The sequence below is a fragment of the Tubulanus polymorphus genome, chromosome 3 (assembly GCF_964204645.1).
Source record: "Tubulanus polymorphus chromosome 3, tnTubPoly1.2, whole genome shotgun sequence".
NCBI classification, from domain to species: Eukaryota; Metazoa; Nemertea; class Palaeonemertea; order Tubulaniformes; family Tubulanidae; genus Tubulanus; species Tubulanus polymorphus.
Genome location: NC_134027.1, coordinates 3,016,693 through 3,033,699, shown reverse-complemented (window position 1 = coordinate 3,033,699; position 17,007 = coordinate 3,016,693). Strand labels below are relative to the sequence as shown.

Here is a 17,007-nt window from a genome sequence, read left to right as displayed (position 1 = left end):
AGAACTCTACGAATACGACCCCGGACCGTTCGATATTAAATCGCAGCATGATTCGTTGCGGTTTCAAATCGCAGAAAGACTGACCATTTATTGGCTATGCGTGTACGACGACATTTCGTTCGGAAGTCACGATATTCAACTTTTCATTACCTGCCATGTTGTGTAGCGTTACAACATTTGTGAAGATATTATTTCCAGCGATTCATACAATAAATAACAAAATGTATTCAGGCTATAAACTGTGTGTACCTTCAATATTCATTCATCATTTATCCACTCGAGCCCGTTCAAAAAGGGTAGATTTTCCACCAAACAGGGATCCTTTAGGCAAAGCTAGAATGTAAATAGTATTCAAAACATGATTATGAACTTTAAAAAAATCTTTAAATGTTTTACATCAGCTGCAGCTCTTCGAGGACTTGAACCTGGGACTTTAATGTCATAGGCCAGTGTGCCAACCACCAGACCACTGAGTCCTGGTGGTTGATATAGTTTGTCCTGTAAAGAGACTTGTGCTGACCATTCAGGTGTGATGACTGGTTTTGCCTGACAGTATATTCTTTGGCCCATTGCTTGAGATTTGAATGGCAGTTCTTAAATCCAAAGCGGGCATGATTCTCCTACCAATTAAGTTCTCCATATGGCAAAAGTTCAAAACGTTTTTACTGTACAGAATAAAGGCATTTGAGGCATTTAGGATAAAAAGGAGAACCGTATTTCAACGGTTCTGAAAATCTCATTGTATTTCATGTCATCACTTATGCATCTGATATAACAGAATGAAAAGGATTTATCAATTGAATTCCTCGCATATATTTAAAATCAATAATCCAAATATCGATGTGAACGGTGATGATGTGTTGATAATGTATCAATATTAGTTTGTCTGAGCTATAACCACCTATGTTCACCGCACACGTAGATCAAACAAGAGTTGTAGAATGTTTTACAGTGTGTATTACCTGCAAACTGCCGCTAATGCTGACATGATAGCTCTTATAAACCAAGTGTTCATCACTTACCGACCTCTCAACAACAGTTTGAAGATAGTTCGTTTTTCTTTCGTCTTTAGAACCCGGAAATCGTCTGTTGAAACCATATTTATATTCGTTCTCTCCGGTTCAGCAATGTTTAGACTGATGTCTAATTTTTGCATCGGAAATATATTATCAATGTTATTGTTTTTCTTTGCACAATGCCAGCGCTGGCTGTCATGAATTGTCTTATTTGATGTAGGTTCTTGCATTCAGCTTTAGGAGATTATGTTCATATCATTCGGTTAGTGGCAATCTTTCAGTAATAAAGCTCTTGGTGGATTTAATTATTGTGCGCTACTTCAATATCTGGGCTTACAGGACATCATTATTGTATAATTGGCATCTATGAATAGTTGAGGTGTGTTTCTGAAGGCTATGAAACAGGTTGCTGCAAGCAGCAAAAACATTCTCACTATTAATTGTTGTCCATATTGGAAAACTGATATAGTTAGCAGTTTGTCCGTTGTTGTAATGCGATGTTGCTCATGGCAACGTTGATATGGATTGCGACATTGCTTTCGAGAATAAAAATTGATGTCAGATTTTTTTATTTATTCTAGAAATTTGTAGATGTTGTCATCAGTACGGTCGTCAAATTGCTTCTCTATAAACATACCGACAATAAGAACAATCATTAAACACGTGTGAACAAAAGATACCTTCCCCGAGGGGCTGTAATTGGGAGTTCCCTTTCAATAAAAGGCTGTACATCGTTGTTTGACTTTTTAATCATTTCTCAAAATAATGTTCAATATTTATTTCAGTTGAAATCAATTTCGTAAATCAATCATGACAGCGTGTTCAGACACGCTTTGTTTGCAAGTTTGACGACGTTGTTTTATTCGACGTAAATCATCAGCTATTTCCATTAAGTTCTAGTTTGATCTAAAATCTACATGTCAAACAAATAAAGGGCAAGTCGACTGCTTACATATCTGCGTGTTGCGCGTTGTTGGATGAATTTTATCCATATATTGATAAATTCTATGATACTAATTATATCAATAGGGGTGTAACCTAACACATGACTGATAGGATTACATACTCGCGCTTAGAATCGTTGAAAACCAAATCGTTGCAATTTGAACATTATTTCACTAATTCTAAAACCAAAATTTAACTCAATTACTACTGGTGGATCAATGTTTCTACGAAGAAAATATAGTAGATTTATATTCGCCTACATAATAGTTTGCACTTTGTCATATTTGGATATCAATGAAATAATTCTTTACGTGGCCCCTGGATACAAATGATGTTTCATAGATTATAGTAATTATGAACTTGGCTACTTGGAATAATTACGCCACGGCAGTATTCTCTGCAGCCATGTACTGATATGAAAAGCTCATCTGAGTCAGAGACAAGCCTGATTTGTTCATGTAAAATCAGCGCGAACAGATACCATAGAAATGGTAGAAATCATACATAGATCTGTCTGTGCCCATTTATTGGTGTTTCATCGATCGATGATGCAACTTGCCTTTGTTATTTGGAAAAAAGTTTGAACATCTATTTCTGTCACTGACTGAGTGTGAATAATGGAAATCTATCTGAAAACTCTCCTGGTTGTCATAAGAAATCTCATTTTCAAACGATAACTCATTATTCATCATTTTTGTTGGCAGTATTCGAAGATAAACAAATTGTGTTAACATCTGCATCGTGCTGATAAAGGTTGGACTTTGCAAGATCTCAAACTTCAAAAGGTTTTAATGCAGTTGGAATTGCGGTTTTCTGCAGGACAAACATTTTGATTAAAAGCCTGCTTTTAATCCTTGTTTTATGGGATAGGATTATAAACAGTATCACATAGAACATCATTGTTCCCATGTTGCTCGCTTCTAATACTTGCCAATCTCTTGATAAAATGAGATTTTTTTACATGTATGACAGCACCGCTGAAAGCAGTCAGGGCTTTTATAATCCTATTTGTATCTGGCTCCGGATTTTGTATCCAGTGTTCAATGTCAGAACAAATGCGTGCAAACAAAGCATCCGAGATTTGCAATGCATCTGTCCTACATACAATCTACTTATTCATCCTAGTGTCCGATTGGTTATTTGCATCTGTTATGTGTACATTTTTTGGCAGAATCTTATAAAAGCTCGCTGAAGAATTACATCATCTTTTATTGCTCTCCGACTAAAGAGGACAAACAATTTTGGCATCAAATAGGCAGCTAGGTTTATAACAATTGGAATTTTTAAAGTATGTGACCTGCTTATTCTTTATCATACGAACAGGATTTTGGTTATGAAATTCGTGGGGGCGTAGTTACTAAAACATCACCCGATGTGCCAAAACAACGTCTATTTCTATTTATAAATGGACTCTGACTCACCGACATGTGTGTCGTTAAAAAAGTTGATGAAAAAAACGCTTACCGTGAGAAAAAACTACCGTTGATATCTAAAGAAGGTGATTTTTAAATTGTATTTGTGTTTAGAAACTTTTTGAAGTGTTTTACCTTAGTGATACTTGAGAATATTGACCTAGATACAATGGATGGTGATGATGATTGGTGTCAACTTCAACCCATGAAAATGAATGAAGATCTTAGAAGCAGTTCTTTGTTTTACCATTAGTCTGATTGAGAGTTGCTGAAATAAAGATGAATCCATTTTCAAACAAATTCAAGAGTTCAAGCTGCAACCTAGCATTTGAATGACTAACATCACCAAGTAGATATAAATGTGGATAATGACAGTTTATTGGTGACAATACGATATCATTGAAGATTTACTATCAAACATTACTTTCCCCTTATATGAAACTGCTCTTTTTCTGCCTCCTCACTGATTATGAAGTTATACTCGGTCTTTTTTTTCATATGTCTACAGCATCTTTCTCCGTAGTCTCTGCTGAATGAAGTAGAACTCCTCTCTGGTATTTCTTCATGTTGCAACTGTGTTTCTTAGCAAAATATTATCAAGTGTTTTTGTATATTTATTTAGGCTTTCAATGAGATGAGCCCTGTAGTACTTCCTCGGGACCGTGGTTCTGTTCAGTTCTAACTAACGAGAAACTGTGTGCTTTTTGTGCCCTATATAATCAAATACTTCATTTTTGAATGAATGATCTGTGTAGGTTCATATTGCAGGTGTGACTGCAAATGGCTTTGTTGCAATTTTCCCAGGATGTTGAAACACATTGGCCAGCAGTTATCCAGATGTAATTTTTTCGAGTTGGTTGATGCGTGTGTCCCATCATTATAGCCTCCCATGGTCTCCAACCTTACTAATTAAGTCGATATGTTCCTATGTAAAGCTCAAGGCATGCATTTTTTATCAGCAATCGATGACTCAGCTTTTTATCTTCATCAGTCGTGTTATGTGCTGATATAGACTGCAGACTTTACTGTTTTTTTTGTAGACAGGGTTTGGACTTAGTTTCCATAGATAAGTCACTGTCTAATTCAGACATGAAATAGAGGATTTTGACGTTTAGACTCTAATGTTGAAATGGTTTTGAAAATGGTTCTTTGCATTTTAGTCAAAATGGTCGAAATCCTCTCTAATGGTTTTACTTCATGATTTCGGGTTTTTCCTTCAAATATTGACTTTTCATATTCGTCTCTATACCCACTGTATACGTCAGTCTCTAACAGGTTTTTAAAAAAAAAGATTCTCCAGTTTCAAAAGATCTCAAATCTGAAATGGATAGCCTGATCATTTTCATCTCGATCGCGACACGAATTTCAGTCAAATGCACGCTTCTGCTGAAATTATGAAACGATACCTTGGTTTATGGATTATTTGTAATGAAGAAAATGACGAACACAGATCCACGCTGGCAGTGTATTACTGACTGCAGGCATTTCTGGTTGATATGTGAATTTTTATTGCCTATATTGACTGCCGGGTTTGAAACGGCATTAGTGAAGATAAAGTTTAGGCAATTCAAACAATTTTAGTTTCAATCCTGGAAGCCTTTCTGGCATTTTGATCTGCGAAGTTTTCATTAAAGTGGAATAACGCAAGTAGCTCATATTATGCAGTATTTGCTATTGCTTCTCGTCAAGGGAATTCCAGTACTTTCTAGAAGGTAAATGCAACATGACAGGTCATCTCTTTTGGGACTGAATGACTTATTAACATTCGTTATCCCTGCTCAACGGCACGACTAATTAACTTAAACCATCCACTGGAAATTTCAAACTTCAAACAGTTGGACGGTTTCATGTAGATTCTGTCAGGGTTCTTACAACAAGTTTTGGAAAGTTTTGGAAAATGGAAATTTTGTTCTAGGCCCTTGAAAAGCCTATTGAAATTTTTTTCTATGGCTGTGGAAAAGGTATGTAAAATTAGAAAATGTTCTCATAATAAAATCTTCCTATTTTTAATTTTAGGCTAATGAAAGCACTTTGTCACTGGTGTTGATAATTGCCTGTTTTAGGTTGGCGATATGTAACTTAGGGGCATGAAATTTATATCTAGATCTATATCAAATTTATAATCTGGGTATGAAAATCAAATTGATGTTCTGTATATATCGAAGTGAATTTTATTGCTCTAGATTCTTTGACAAACTAATATCATATCATAGATACTTTGATACACATTCACCGAGATTGAGCTCCTGAATCATGAGTTATGTGGTAAATAAAATTGGCTTGTTCGGTATTAAGTAGTGAGTCGAAATAATTGACTGCCGTTGATCTCTGTTGGACAGAATTCATCCATCATACTCAAGCGGATTACTCATTTAATTCAATTGAATTGCTCAATTACTCCAGTGTCTGCGTCTCTGTACCAAAACACCAAACAGTCTCCCAACAACCACGCGACATTGCCATCAACACTATCGATAATAAACTCATTTCTGACTCTTCAACGAGTGTATTATAAAAAGTGGATAGAAATCAGTAGGTTTTCAATTGAATAAAACGCGATGATTTATGCAGATCTATGTATGTTTATATGATGACAGGTAACCTTTAGCACGCGGTTAATAATTGGCCTCAATAATGTTTACAGTGTTGATAAATTCGTATGATAATAATATCTATGTTCACACCATCAGATTTGTGCGAAAGGCATTGTAGAATGTTCTATTGAAACATTCTTGGAATATCTTAAATTGCTCCTGATAACGAGATCTGGAGACAAGATGACTGACCATATTCATATTCATATTCATATTCATATTCATATTCATATTCTTATCGGAATGCAATTTCTATTCTGATGTTATTGAAACCCTCGCCTGGCTGTATTATCCCTCGCCTGGCTTTATTATCCCTCGCTGATCGTCTATGTTTCTGCTACTGCTGAGTTTGTTTCATTTTCGATCGACATGTTTTAGATCATTGAATCAATCATCCGTAGCCTAATGATTCATTAAGCATTATGAATTCATTAAACATTCTTCAGTAAGAAATTCTGAACAAATATTTTCGTTTTCCCAGGAGCCGCTTGCATAGCTAGATTTTTATATAGAATAAACTTGTTTCGCCAAATGATATAGCGGCAAATTCTTAGATTTTTTATGGTTGAAAAACCAAAAGTGACCTTTTGATACCTGATGAACAAACTTTCTAGAAGGACTTGATTTATTTGTGTATTTAAATCTGAGATAAAAAAGCAATAAAGGCATATCATTTGAACTGACGAAGATATTCAAATAAGGCCAACTCATTCATACATGTATATCTACGAGCTATTATTCAAACAATGTCTCATACTATAACCTTATCATTTTCTCAGTTTGTTCTAGGACACATTTTTACAATTAATGAAATCTCGTGTTCAGGTTTTTTTTACATGAAAAACTGAAAATGTATTCAGTGTATGTAATGCTACATGCTTTATATGATCACCGTGAATACATTATACAATATGAAATATAAATATGTGGCATTCTTTAAAACTTGTTTTTTTATCTACATAAGGGCACGAATTAGGATTTTATTCTCAATGATTGATAAAATATTTCGTAAGCTATGGTATGATAGTCATGTGAATATACATGTGTCATTGATAGGAAATCAATCGGAATCTGTTAGCAATCAAACCAGGACAGGTTTATAGCCATGACTAATAGTTAGATGTATCAAAAAGTATCTGTCCACCCTGAGAATTAGGTTTTGTTTAGATAAATTGGATGGCAGATCCACTGAAGGAAATTTTTGATTAGATAGAAAAAATAGAATTTTTTTCACTCCACTCCAGAGATGTTTTGTTCAGTGGTGAAGATAAAAAATATGTTAGATTTTTCCCTCCCCCTGGAATTATGACTGTGGAAGAATCAGTTGCCAAAGTAATTTTAAAAAAGGGCCTAAAGGTTTCTTTCCTTAGACATAACCTTTATAATTTTCTTTTCACCTCAGACAGGCATCATTATAAGCGATGAAAGATTTCTAATTCATGTTTTTATTATTTCTATTTGTAGTTAACGAGAGTAAAAGTGCAGGACTGTCATCGCTACACGACCTGTAGAGAATGTCTGACGGCTAAAGATCCGTTCTGTGGTTGGTGTAGCCTGGAGAACCGGTGCACCACGTACAGCACGTGTCCAGAAGCATCGCAGACGTGGCGTTGGTTACCGGCGCCGAGCGGCGTTCAGTGCACCACTATCACGTCTATCCAACCGAGTCAAGTACAGATAGAACAAGGAGTAACGAGCACTGTAGGTTGAATTAATGAAATCTTGTCAAATCTGCTACGAAACAAAATTCGCTCGATTCAATTATTACTCAATATGACTGCGTCCTTTAAAACCGAAATTGTAATCGTAAACTAAACTAATTTCAAGCTGAAACCGACTATGACATTCTCAGATTCAGCGTTCTTACGTTACCGACTAACGTTAACGCATTTATCTCTCATTCATTTTACAGCTCCGACTCAGCATTCAGAATCTTCCCGTCATCACTAATTCAAATTACGAATGCGCATTCTCCGGATACAACAAAGTCGCCGAGTCTTCGGCGTATAAGACATCCACCGGGGTTAGATGTCTGACCCCTTACTATACCATGCTTCCACGAATACCAGACAAACAAGGTGAATATACTGATGACTGCTGCCAGTTTTATATTTAAAACTCGGTTTCTCCAAAAATGCAATCTAGTTTTCTAATCGATAGATGGGCTCAGGAATTTACTTACAATTGGCTTTTTTACAAACAAAATACCAAGATATTTCACATTTTTTACATAGTTTTTCCAGATTTTTTGCATATTCAAGCTGCAATTAAAGTAAGCTGTTACTGGTCACAATCTGGACATGTTAAAACAATTGATGCATAAATCCTGATCTCCACTGTATATGTCATATAAAGGAGATCAAACTATTTTAACGACAGACAATTTTCTGGAATTTTTTTCGCATATTTCAGTCATGATTTTGCACAATTTTCTAAGCAGGCATCCATTTTTCACATCGATCTGAACGCCGATCTGGTTTCAGTATTTTTATGCTGCCTATCCCGAGTAATTGCGAATTCAGCCATTGTATTTAAAACAGCAGTAGGGCATCTGCCAAGTTTTTTCAACTTAATCAGGTTTTCTGTTTAAAAATCGCCTCAAACTCGGTTGATTAGAAATCCGAATAATGGATATTCTGAACATGTGTTTCTTCTACAGCGGATGGCACTCCGATTTCGGATGAAAATGAACGTAGTGAGTTGCATGGACATTGAGTGTTTTGCAAAACCTCTAATCAGTGTAGCCTTCACATTCGTTAGCTATGATACTTGTGAAATTTGATATACGAACTAACACTGAGCTGTCAAATATGTTTTTATTGCTGTGCTATGAATTTTTTAAAGGCTTGACGTTCTATTCAAATTAACATAAATGAATAGATCATGTGTGTGTATGCTACGATTTGCCGTGATGAATTTACAATAGGGTGTGAAAAAAATTGTTTACATGTTTACTGATGAATATTTTGTATTTTAGTATAACAAATGCATTATAGCCACCATCACGCAAGTGTTCTTGACCCGGGCCAAATTCGGATTCGGTCAGATTAGGCCTGGGAGGCCCAACTGTTCACACTGGTGATACTTGGGTCCGTGCCATTTTGACATAGGTGAAATTATTCAGCGTGAATGTGAACCCTCACTTGCCACAGCATCATTTTGATAAGAATTGAGTGATTTACATGTGAACGCGCTCTCTAATTTAGCACGTACCTAATTTGACTCGGTCTGGTCCAGGGCAATGTGACCTGGGCCAAATGGTCTGGTCCAGGGCAATGTGACCTGGGCCAAATGGTCTGGTCCAGGGCAATGTGACCTGGGCCAAATCATCTCCGCGTGATGGCAGCTTTATGTATTGAAATGTTGAGCTCACAGCATCAGTGATGATTCACTTCATGTTTCACAAAAAATTAGTCTGATGAATTTTATATGTGGAGATAATCATTGCACTTTGGTTGTCAATGATGCATTCATTAACTTTCAATATTCTCAGCTCTTCGAGCTCATGTTATTTATGTATAGTGTGGAAATTTACAGGTAATTCCTGCCATTAAGCTTCACTGAGCAATTTTTAGAAGTGCGCCTCGATATTCATCAGCTAATGCACCGTAACGGGTGATCTCTTCTCTGGGTCTTTTGAATCAAACCGAGCTTTCGATTGAGCTGTAAATAACTGCATTTCCCTTTCTGAGCAACTCACTTTGAACTTACCAATCCGATAAAGCCAAAAGCCGAAAGTCCACTTATGTGAATTCATGTAGGTATTACCAGCTATAAAGTATGTGCATATTAAATTCTTAGGATTGAACGCACTACAAGGCAATCTGGAATATATCATCTGATGGGGAAAAGTTGACAAAGAAGTCTGCACAAAAACAGACTCGAAATAACTACGTTCAACGGTAAACAGCGAAATGCTGTATGCCGGAGAAGCTTTCTCGATCAAGATGGCTCCAGAAAATGATTTCACTTGAAAATACAGAGGTGTTAAGATCAATTCGAATTCAATCACGCCTCGGGCCTCGACAGCTTCAATATTATTGAATTACTCCACGGGCTTTAAACTCTTGTTTCGTATAAATTGCTGAATAAGCATTGAATTGATTGCAGTTAGTTTGAGAATATGGTGTTTTTATTAGGAATCTTTTCATGTTTCTTATGAAACTAAAACCTAGTATAGAATTAAGTATATAGCGTTACATAGCTGGATGAAACTTCGACTGACCAAATATTCAGTAAAACTATCAATAATGTACATGTAGTCGATAGGGGCCCTGTCTGAGCGTTCACTTTTGGGACCAAACCCTCTCAGCACCATCTGTGTCGTATAGACTGCCGCGGATCTCATTATCGGAAAAATCTATGTGCGAAAAAATGCCGTCACTGTTTCATGTATATCTACATGCATAATGTGATTGATTGGGTCGGGGATAGTTGTATTATTTTCATGCACATCCGAGGGCTATCTACGTTACAGTAAGGCACCTTCGCGTAAGACTCGCCAGTGTATGCTATAGTCTTAATAAAAGTCAATTATCAGGTTGACGGTAGAAAGATGTGAAAATGAGATTATATTGAATTGTGTCAATAATTGACTGCTATGCGGATTGATAATTCGGTAATGTCGCTGATTTACGGCGCTAATAATCAACGCTATAATTGCGTGCAGCGGTTCTATAACTGTACTTCGTGCTGCATCTTTTCACAACTAAAAAACTGTTGACGGAATTTGTAGTAATGTTACATCGTGACGAACTGACAATGCCATCAAACATCCCTACCCTCAGTTGCCAGGAAATTAAATAGCTGCCTTGTTCACACTATCACTAGTCAGTCCGTTTTGATCAGGCCTGTGCCTGGAACTGACCGATTGAGAATGGACCAAATCAGTAATGTCCTTTGAATCAGCCGTTATCATTGGTCCAGCTATATGCAATACTGTGATTATCAGGTAATTGAAGCAATGTTTTTTGCTCATACCCAGAGAAATGGTACAGGTATGTTCTAAAATCTAGAAGGCCCCTTGTTCATTCTTTTTGGTCGTTCTAAATTGTCTTTACATCATCAGTCTGAGCTCTTTGTCTGTTCTAAATTGGAACGAACTTAGATTCAGAACATTCTGAATAATGTAGTGTGAACATGGCTAATGAAAGCGGAGTCAGAAGAATTTGTATGGGTTTCGGTTGCGGCTTAATCCGACATCTACCAAAATTACTGAGCCTTAGATACAACCAATCAATGAATGAATTATAAATCATAGTTATTTGTATTTGTCTGGGTTTTGTGTATTAATAATCTTGTGGCTGCTGCTGCCAGAAGAGAATCATTCATAAATCAACATCCTATCTTTAATATCCCATAAGACGGTATATATTCACAACGCCTTCGTAGTAAGAAGATTAAGAATATTTTCCTCCTGACAATATAGACATGTACAAGAAATTGACTGTTAACGTTTTTTTCTTTCAGATCACATAGTAATGAAACTAGCTGTACGCGTGAATGGACGAGCGTTCGTGTCGAGAAATTTTACATTTTTTGATTGCACCGTGCATCGAACGTAAGTGAAACGACATGTTATCCAGAACCATATTTGATACTAAACTAATTAATTCATCTTTCATCTTTTCCATTCCAATATTTTGTTCCATGCCCCTTTATCATCTTCCATTCCAACATCCTTTTCCATTCCGACATTCCCTTCCATTCCAACATTCCTTTCTTTTCCCTCATACTCTTCCATTTCCTCATCTGCTCTTGTCTTTCTGAGCTAAGGTGCTTCCATCTGATGGGCTGTAATAACTTTATCTTTATCAATCCTTACTCATTCATGCTGTGTAGGTTTTTACGTTAGACCCATTTCGACTGAAAGCCTCTTCTGTATTAGATTGCACTACGAGTGCTCTGGCGCTCCATCGCGTATCGTAGATATCACCGCAGGCACATTCTCTATATGTCTCTGGGACGGATGTATATAGAAGTTCTTCTTTTCCTGATAAAAGCAGTCAAGTGCAGGAAGCACTTCACTGAAGCAGATATTACTGCTGATGTGAACTATATCTTTTACGCGTCCAACAAATCATTAATATGTATGAATCAGTTGATATGTTCTCGTAGTAATTTCAATTCAGTTCTATTAATTTTTCTATTATGGCCCACTCGAAGTTGTTAATGAGATATGAACCGACCCAGATGAAGTCCAGTGTGCCTATTCTCACTGTTTTGCAGATTATTCTCCCATATTTCACCACTATGCTCGCTGTTCACTGCCCCGGTTATGATCTTTTTTTACATTCATTATGTTCGGTAAATGTTGACAGTCGCTACCACTGGAACCTGTTTGCTTGTCCACGATTGCCTGTCTCGCTGTTGCCGCTGCCTTCGTTTCATTATTGTAGTAAGAAGTTATCTCACTGGTGGCATTTGCGCATTGCTGAAATCAGCAATCTATAATGGACGATATAATGGGCTTAGTAAAAGCCTCTCTCTCTTCGCCTACTTCTACCATTGCACTGTTTTCCATTATTCACGAAGAAGAGACCAGCATCGTGCCAACAAATTAAAGGTTGTTTGTAGAGCTTTTCAATGAATAACCCGGACTGAAATTGTCTATTTTCCATGAAGGGCTTTCTAAAATCTTCAGTTACACTTACATATGATATACAATCATTATTTGTTACATATTTATGTATGGTTGATTATTGATTTATCTTCGGAGCTTCTGAAAATGATTAGCCTCATAATGTGCCTGCATGTCTGCGATATCAGTATTTTGTTTAGAAGTCTCGGGTCATCCCTGTCTGTCTGATCACTTTGACATACGATGCTATTGAATGTATGTAAGTCCTTAGAGTAATTATTTCAAGATTAGTGACACATCGCAGATGCTCCATGAGAAAAAGGCACGTAAATAACTAATGGTTGTTCTTTGTGCATCAAATATTAACAATTCTATCATTGATTCTATTCCTAATTGATATATATATATATCAGTATTAATCAGAGTCGCTGCATCTTGGTCCACTGGCGAATGCACCAGTCTTCATCAGCCTGTGGTCTAATTACAGTCTGACCACTGTGAAGTAGGATTACAGGATTAAAGGCTTTCTCGAGCGATGTATCCTGTAGGTATTAATTGTACATTAGTTTAAGACTCTACATAGTTCCCACTACCGGAAATTGTTAATTGGCCTGTGACTGTCTGAGATGAATTTCAATCCTTCACATTTTGCTGAATATAATAGACTGCACTTTCTGTAGCATTGATTATTCCTAAGAAATGCAAGCATTTCCACATAAAGGTTTTTAAAGGGGTTATCACTCCTATCATTTCTACTTCCACCCCTGAAAATCGGCGACCCCTGTTGAAATATCGGCTGCCCTCTTCCAGCGTCGGTGTCAATATTCCATGCCAATATTCTATCAGTGCTGATTATTGCTTTGTAAATTAGTGAGTTCATGCGACAGATAGCGGCAGAGTGCACTAAAATTAATCTTAATTTTAGTATTTTGGGGCCCGACGAAAGCTTACCATCGACAATGTTACGCTGATTTATGAATGCTGCCCCTCTATAGAATACCTCATCATATAGCGAATGCTGCAAACGGTGAACGCGATGAAGAACTGCAACTCGCGTTTTGTTCTCGTTTTATATTAGATTTTCTGGTGGACGGCGATAAACTACTCGAAAAGCTCAACATTTGTATTCGATGCTGTGCATCGATGTGTCATAATACCAATCTACGCATTATCGGTAATGCCCGCGATAGAAAGTCACGTCGGAATCCAGTTAGCGAAAATGGTCGGTTTTTGTGCATACAATTAGCGATTGTCTCATTACTGTAGTTGTCGTATATATCGCGATTCCTCCCATTATTCGCCATATTGTCCGCCGACAAAAGTGGCACGAATTAACCGTCGTGACAAACCTTCATCATCGCTTGTATCGCGTCCAATCAAATACACGTCTCGTGTCGTTATGTGATTAAGAATGAAAGCGGCGTTTTCGCTGGTGTGCGCGATGAAGGGCATGAAGTAGAGGTCTCCACTAGAAGCTTCGGTCTAACTGTTGTAAGTTGATTTTTGTGCCTATTAACATTCGGCGAGGTTTATTCGCGCCTACGGGTCTCAGCTGGTCGTGTCTTCGTGAGTCACTGTCGAGTGTCATCTTTTGCATCATTCACTCGTTCACTCGGCGAAGGTTTCCAGAATGCCGCGTATTATCAGGGCATTTGAGAGTTATGAAATGACGTAAATAGATTCGAAGCAAGATGTTCTCGGTCTCATGCGGTTTTATGAAGTGATTTTCATACGGCAATAAAACATTTCGCTCCTCAACGCTCATAATTCTTATCAAAAGAAATAATAACGCGTGTAAAATATCTTTGCGCTAATTTACAGTTATGTTCTTTTATGTTTTCGCCGGTGGAACTCGTTTTATTAATGGCATTATAATGAACGACCGAGAAACTCATACCAGATTTCCGATATATTTTACGAGATATTTTAGTTATGTCGGCCGTATTAAGATGATATTAAGATGAGAATATCGTCGCATTCAAAAGCGCTTAGAAATTCACGGATTTAGCCGAAGCATCCGTCCACCAGTCAAATCACTTGTGTTTGTTAAATGAACTTGTCAGGTTCTGCGCGGTTTCTATAGATTTATAGCTTTGATGTTTCGAAGTATTAAATCGCATGATAGACCTGTGCGTTACTTACTCACAGACACCGGTAGGTGTGGTCGATTTTATACAATAAACCAAATGACACGAACTACACGGGAAATATCACCGGCTCATAAACTGAATTAGAAAACCGTCGCTGGCAATCACGAGATTGACTCGACTAATACCCATGAAATTAACGGGATCAAGTGTTAAAACAGTTAGTCTAATGGCACCTACATTGAACAAATAGTAATCGAGTGATTAAGTCAATACTGTCTTCGAGAATTTATCACTGATGCAATTAATAATAAAGAACAGTTTTAGTAGAATGAATCATAACAAGGCCAACCTTAGAGATGATTTTTAGAATAAGGTTATTAAGTTACTATGAAGTTGGTCGATATGCCTGAATGTCAAAGTCCACAGCACTGCTGACAGGAAGCTGCACTAGTGTAAGTGGTTATACATAAACTTCATGAAAAAATTATAGGATTATTAGGCGTACATTTTTTATCTAACCAGTATTAATTGACAGGGTGGTGCATTATATCAAATTACAAAGCGAAGTCTATTTCTAATGTCATCCATCAGAATGCGAAAATAAGATAATTGTATTTCGGGATAAAAATTGCCGATAATTACGTTTAGAGAATGCATGAATTATAGATTACATTGTTGCTTATACTTCAAAACATCAAAAAACTTTTAAATTGATTTCAGTTATTATCATATATAACGATATATATCTAAGTCTGAGCTAATATCCCACTAATCCCACAATCACAAAGCCAAAAAGTTAAATATCAAAACATTAGAATTTATTTTCAAAAATTCGAATTTTCAGTTCTTCACTAAATACCGTTTATAAGGAATGACCTGAAATACAAAATACCACAGTTTATATCGCGGAAAGAACTATACATACTATTGCACATATAACCGGTAGTTAGAAATAGGGATATAAAGACGAAGTTAGATTTCATCAATCATTGTAGAATCAATGAGTATTTCATAACTTTAATATCAATGCGCACAACCGGAGGCGAGCAAAAATTCAATATTCGATCATACCCCGTGGAAATATAAACAAATGATGATGTTTAATTTCACGTCTTAAGTTTAGATAACTAGAGGTAGTTTTCGTGATAAATTGAATTTGTTTCACGATCGGGCAAATGCGAAAAGTCATTACTGAATGGACGACGCTAGCGAAATAGTATTTGCCGCGTCGACGCTGAAGATGCGTAGTATGGATGCCCCGTGGCTTTTGATGCCGGTGACTTCATAACAGGTAGTTACGGATAGAGATTATTCAATTTGGATGGTTCGGTTAGTCTACGCGAGCGCGGTTGATATTAGTAATGGGTTTTTATTCCATTTCGTCGATTTTCTGCCGGTGCGATGATATGTAAATGGGGTATATCTGCGCGCTGTAACTCGGGTGACTACTCGCGACTCGGCGTCTGTCGTTAATCAGACTCGAGATTAACGCATACGCTCGCCTCGTTTGCGCCGGTCGTCCCAATCGTCCAATCAACGCGCGGTTCTTTGCTTTTCTTCATCAAAGTTTTAGTGACAGTTTGCTGCATTTCGTGGCGATACTTTCATCATTGAAAAACCCTCAGTGCGCCGGCCACATACGCGACTTAATTGGAATTTATATGCTTTTTGCTCGTCGTGAGTCACGAGATCTATGGCACTATATTCATGTACTAAATCTGATTTTGAAGTAATAGAAGTTGAATTTGTTCCCCGCGCGAATCAAATTATACCGCGATAGCTAGTATTTTGATGAAACAATTAAGCTAAGTTGCTCTTTCCAATACAGCCAATACCTGGACACAAATTGAGGTAATGAAATTACATACTTTTCGTTATGGTTGATCAGTAGGTTTGGCCGTTCTTTGACCGCGGGATAGTTGTAGCAAATCATGTCTGTGACTGTTGATTGAGTTAGTTTGCTGAAAGGCACGATGGTGGTGTTGGATTTGACCAATAGCTTTGATTATGGCACTCGAGGCTATGACAATTATAATGAACCTATCATCACCCTGAGTCCTCTTACTGCTGCTGCTCAACTCGATGTTTCTTCAAGAAACAGCTTCAGTTGATATGATGCGAGATGTACAAATTCATCGCTAATTAATACCGACTGATCCATGACAGAGAAGGACCGGAGGTCACTCTTTCAAATTTGCACAAAAAAAACGGGAACATCAGAAGAAATTTAAACCGCTGTAGTCAGTTGCCCAAAGTTAGTAACATGCGGTAATAGATGATACGGAATTCAAAATCAAATTTGATAGACTATGGAGTGTAGAGAACTTTGAAGGAACCTAAAAGCTAGCTCTGAGCAAGTTGCATGTTACA

General features: G+C 37.1%; 1 protein-coding gene across 3 annotated transcripts in view; it reads left to right on the top strand.

The window, feature by feature from the left end:
* The window catches only part of LOC141901608 (plexin-A4-like), a 50,461-nt gene that overhangs the window by 12,779 nt on the left and 20,675 nt on the right, over positions 1 to 17,007 (top strand). For all 3 annotated transcript variants that reach the window (XM_074788954.1, XM_074788953.1, XM_074788955.1), the window contains exons 5-7: positions 7,432 to 7,668; positions 7,880 to 8,045; positions 11,437 to 11,527. In XM_074788954.1, coding sequence (XP_074645055.1) covers positions 7,432 to 7,668; positions 7,880 to 8,045; positions 11,437 to 11,527 — 494 coding nt within the window. The remainder of the gene's footprint in view (positions 1 to 7,431; positions 7,669 to 7,879; positions 8,046 to 11,436; positions 11,528 to 17,007) is intronic.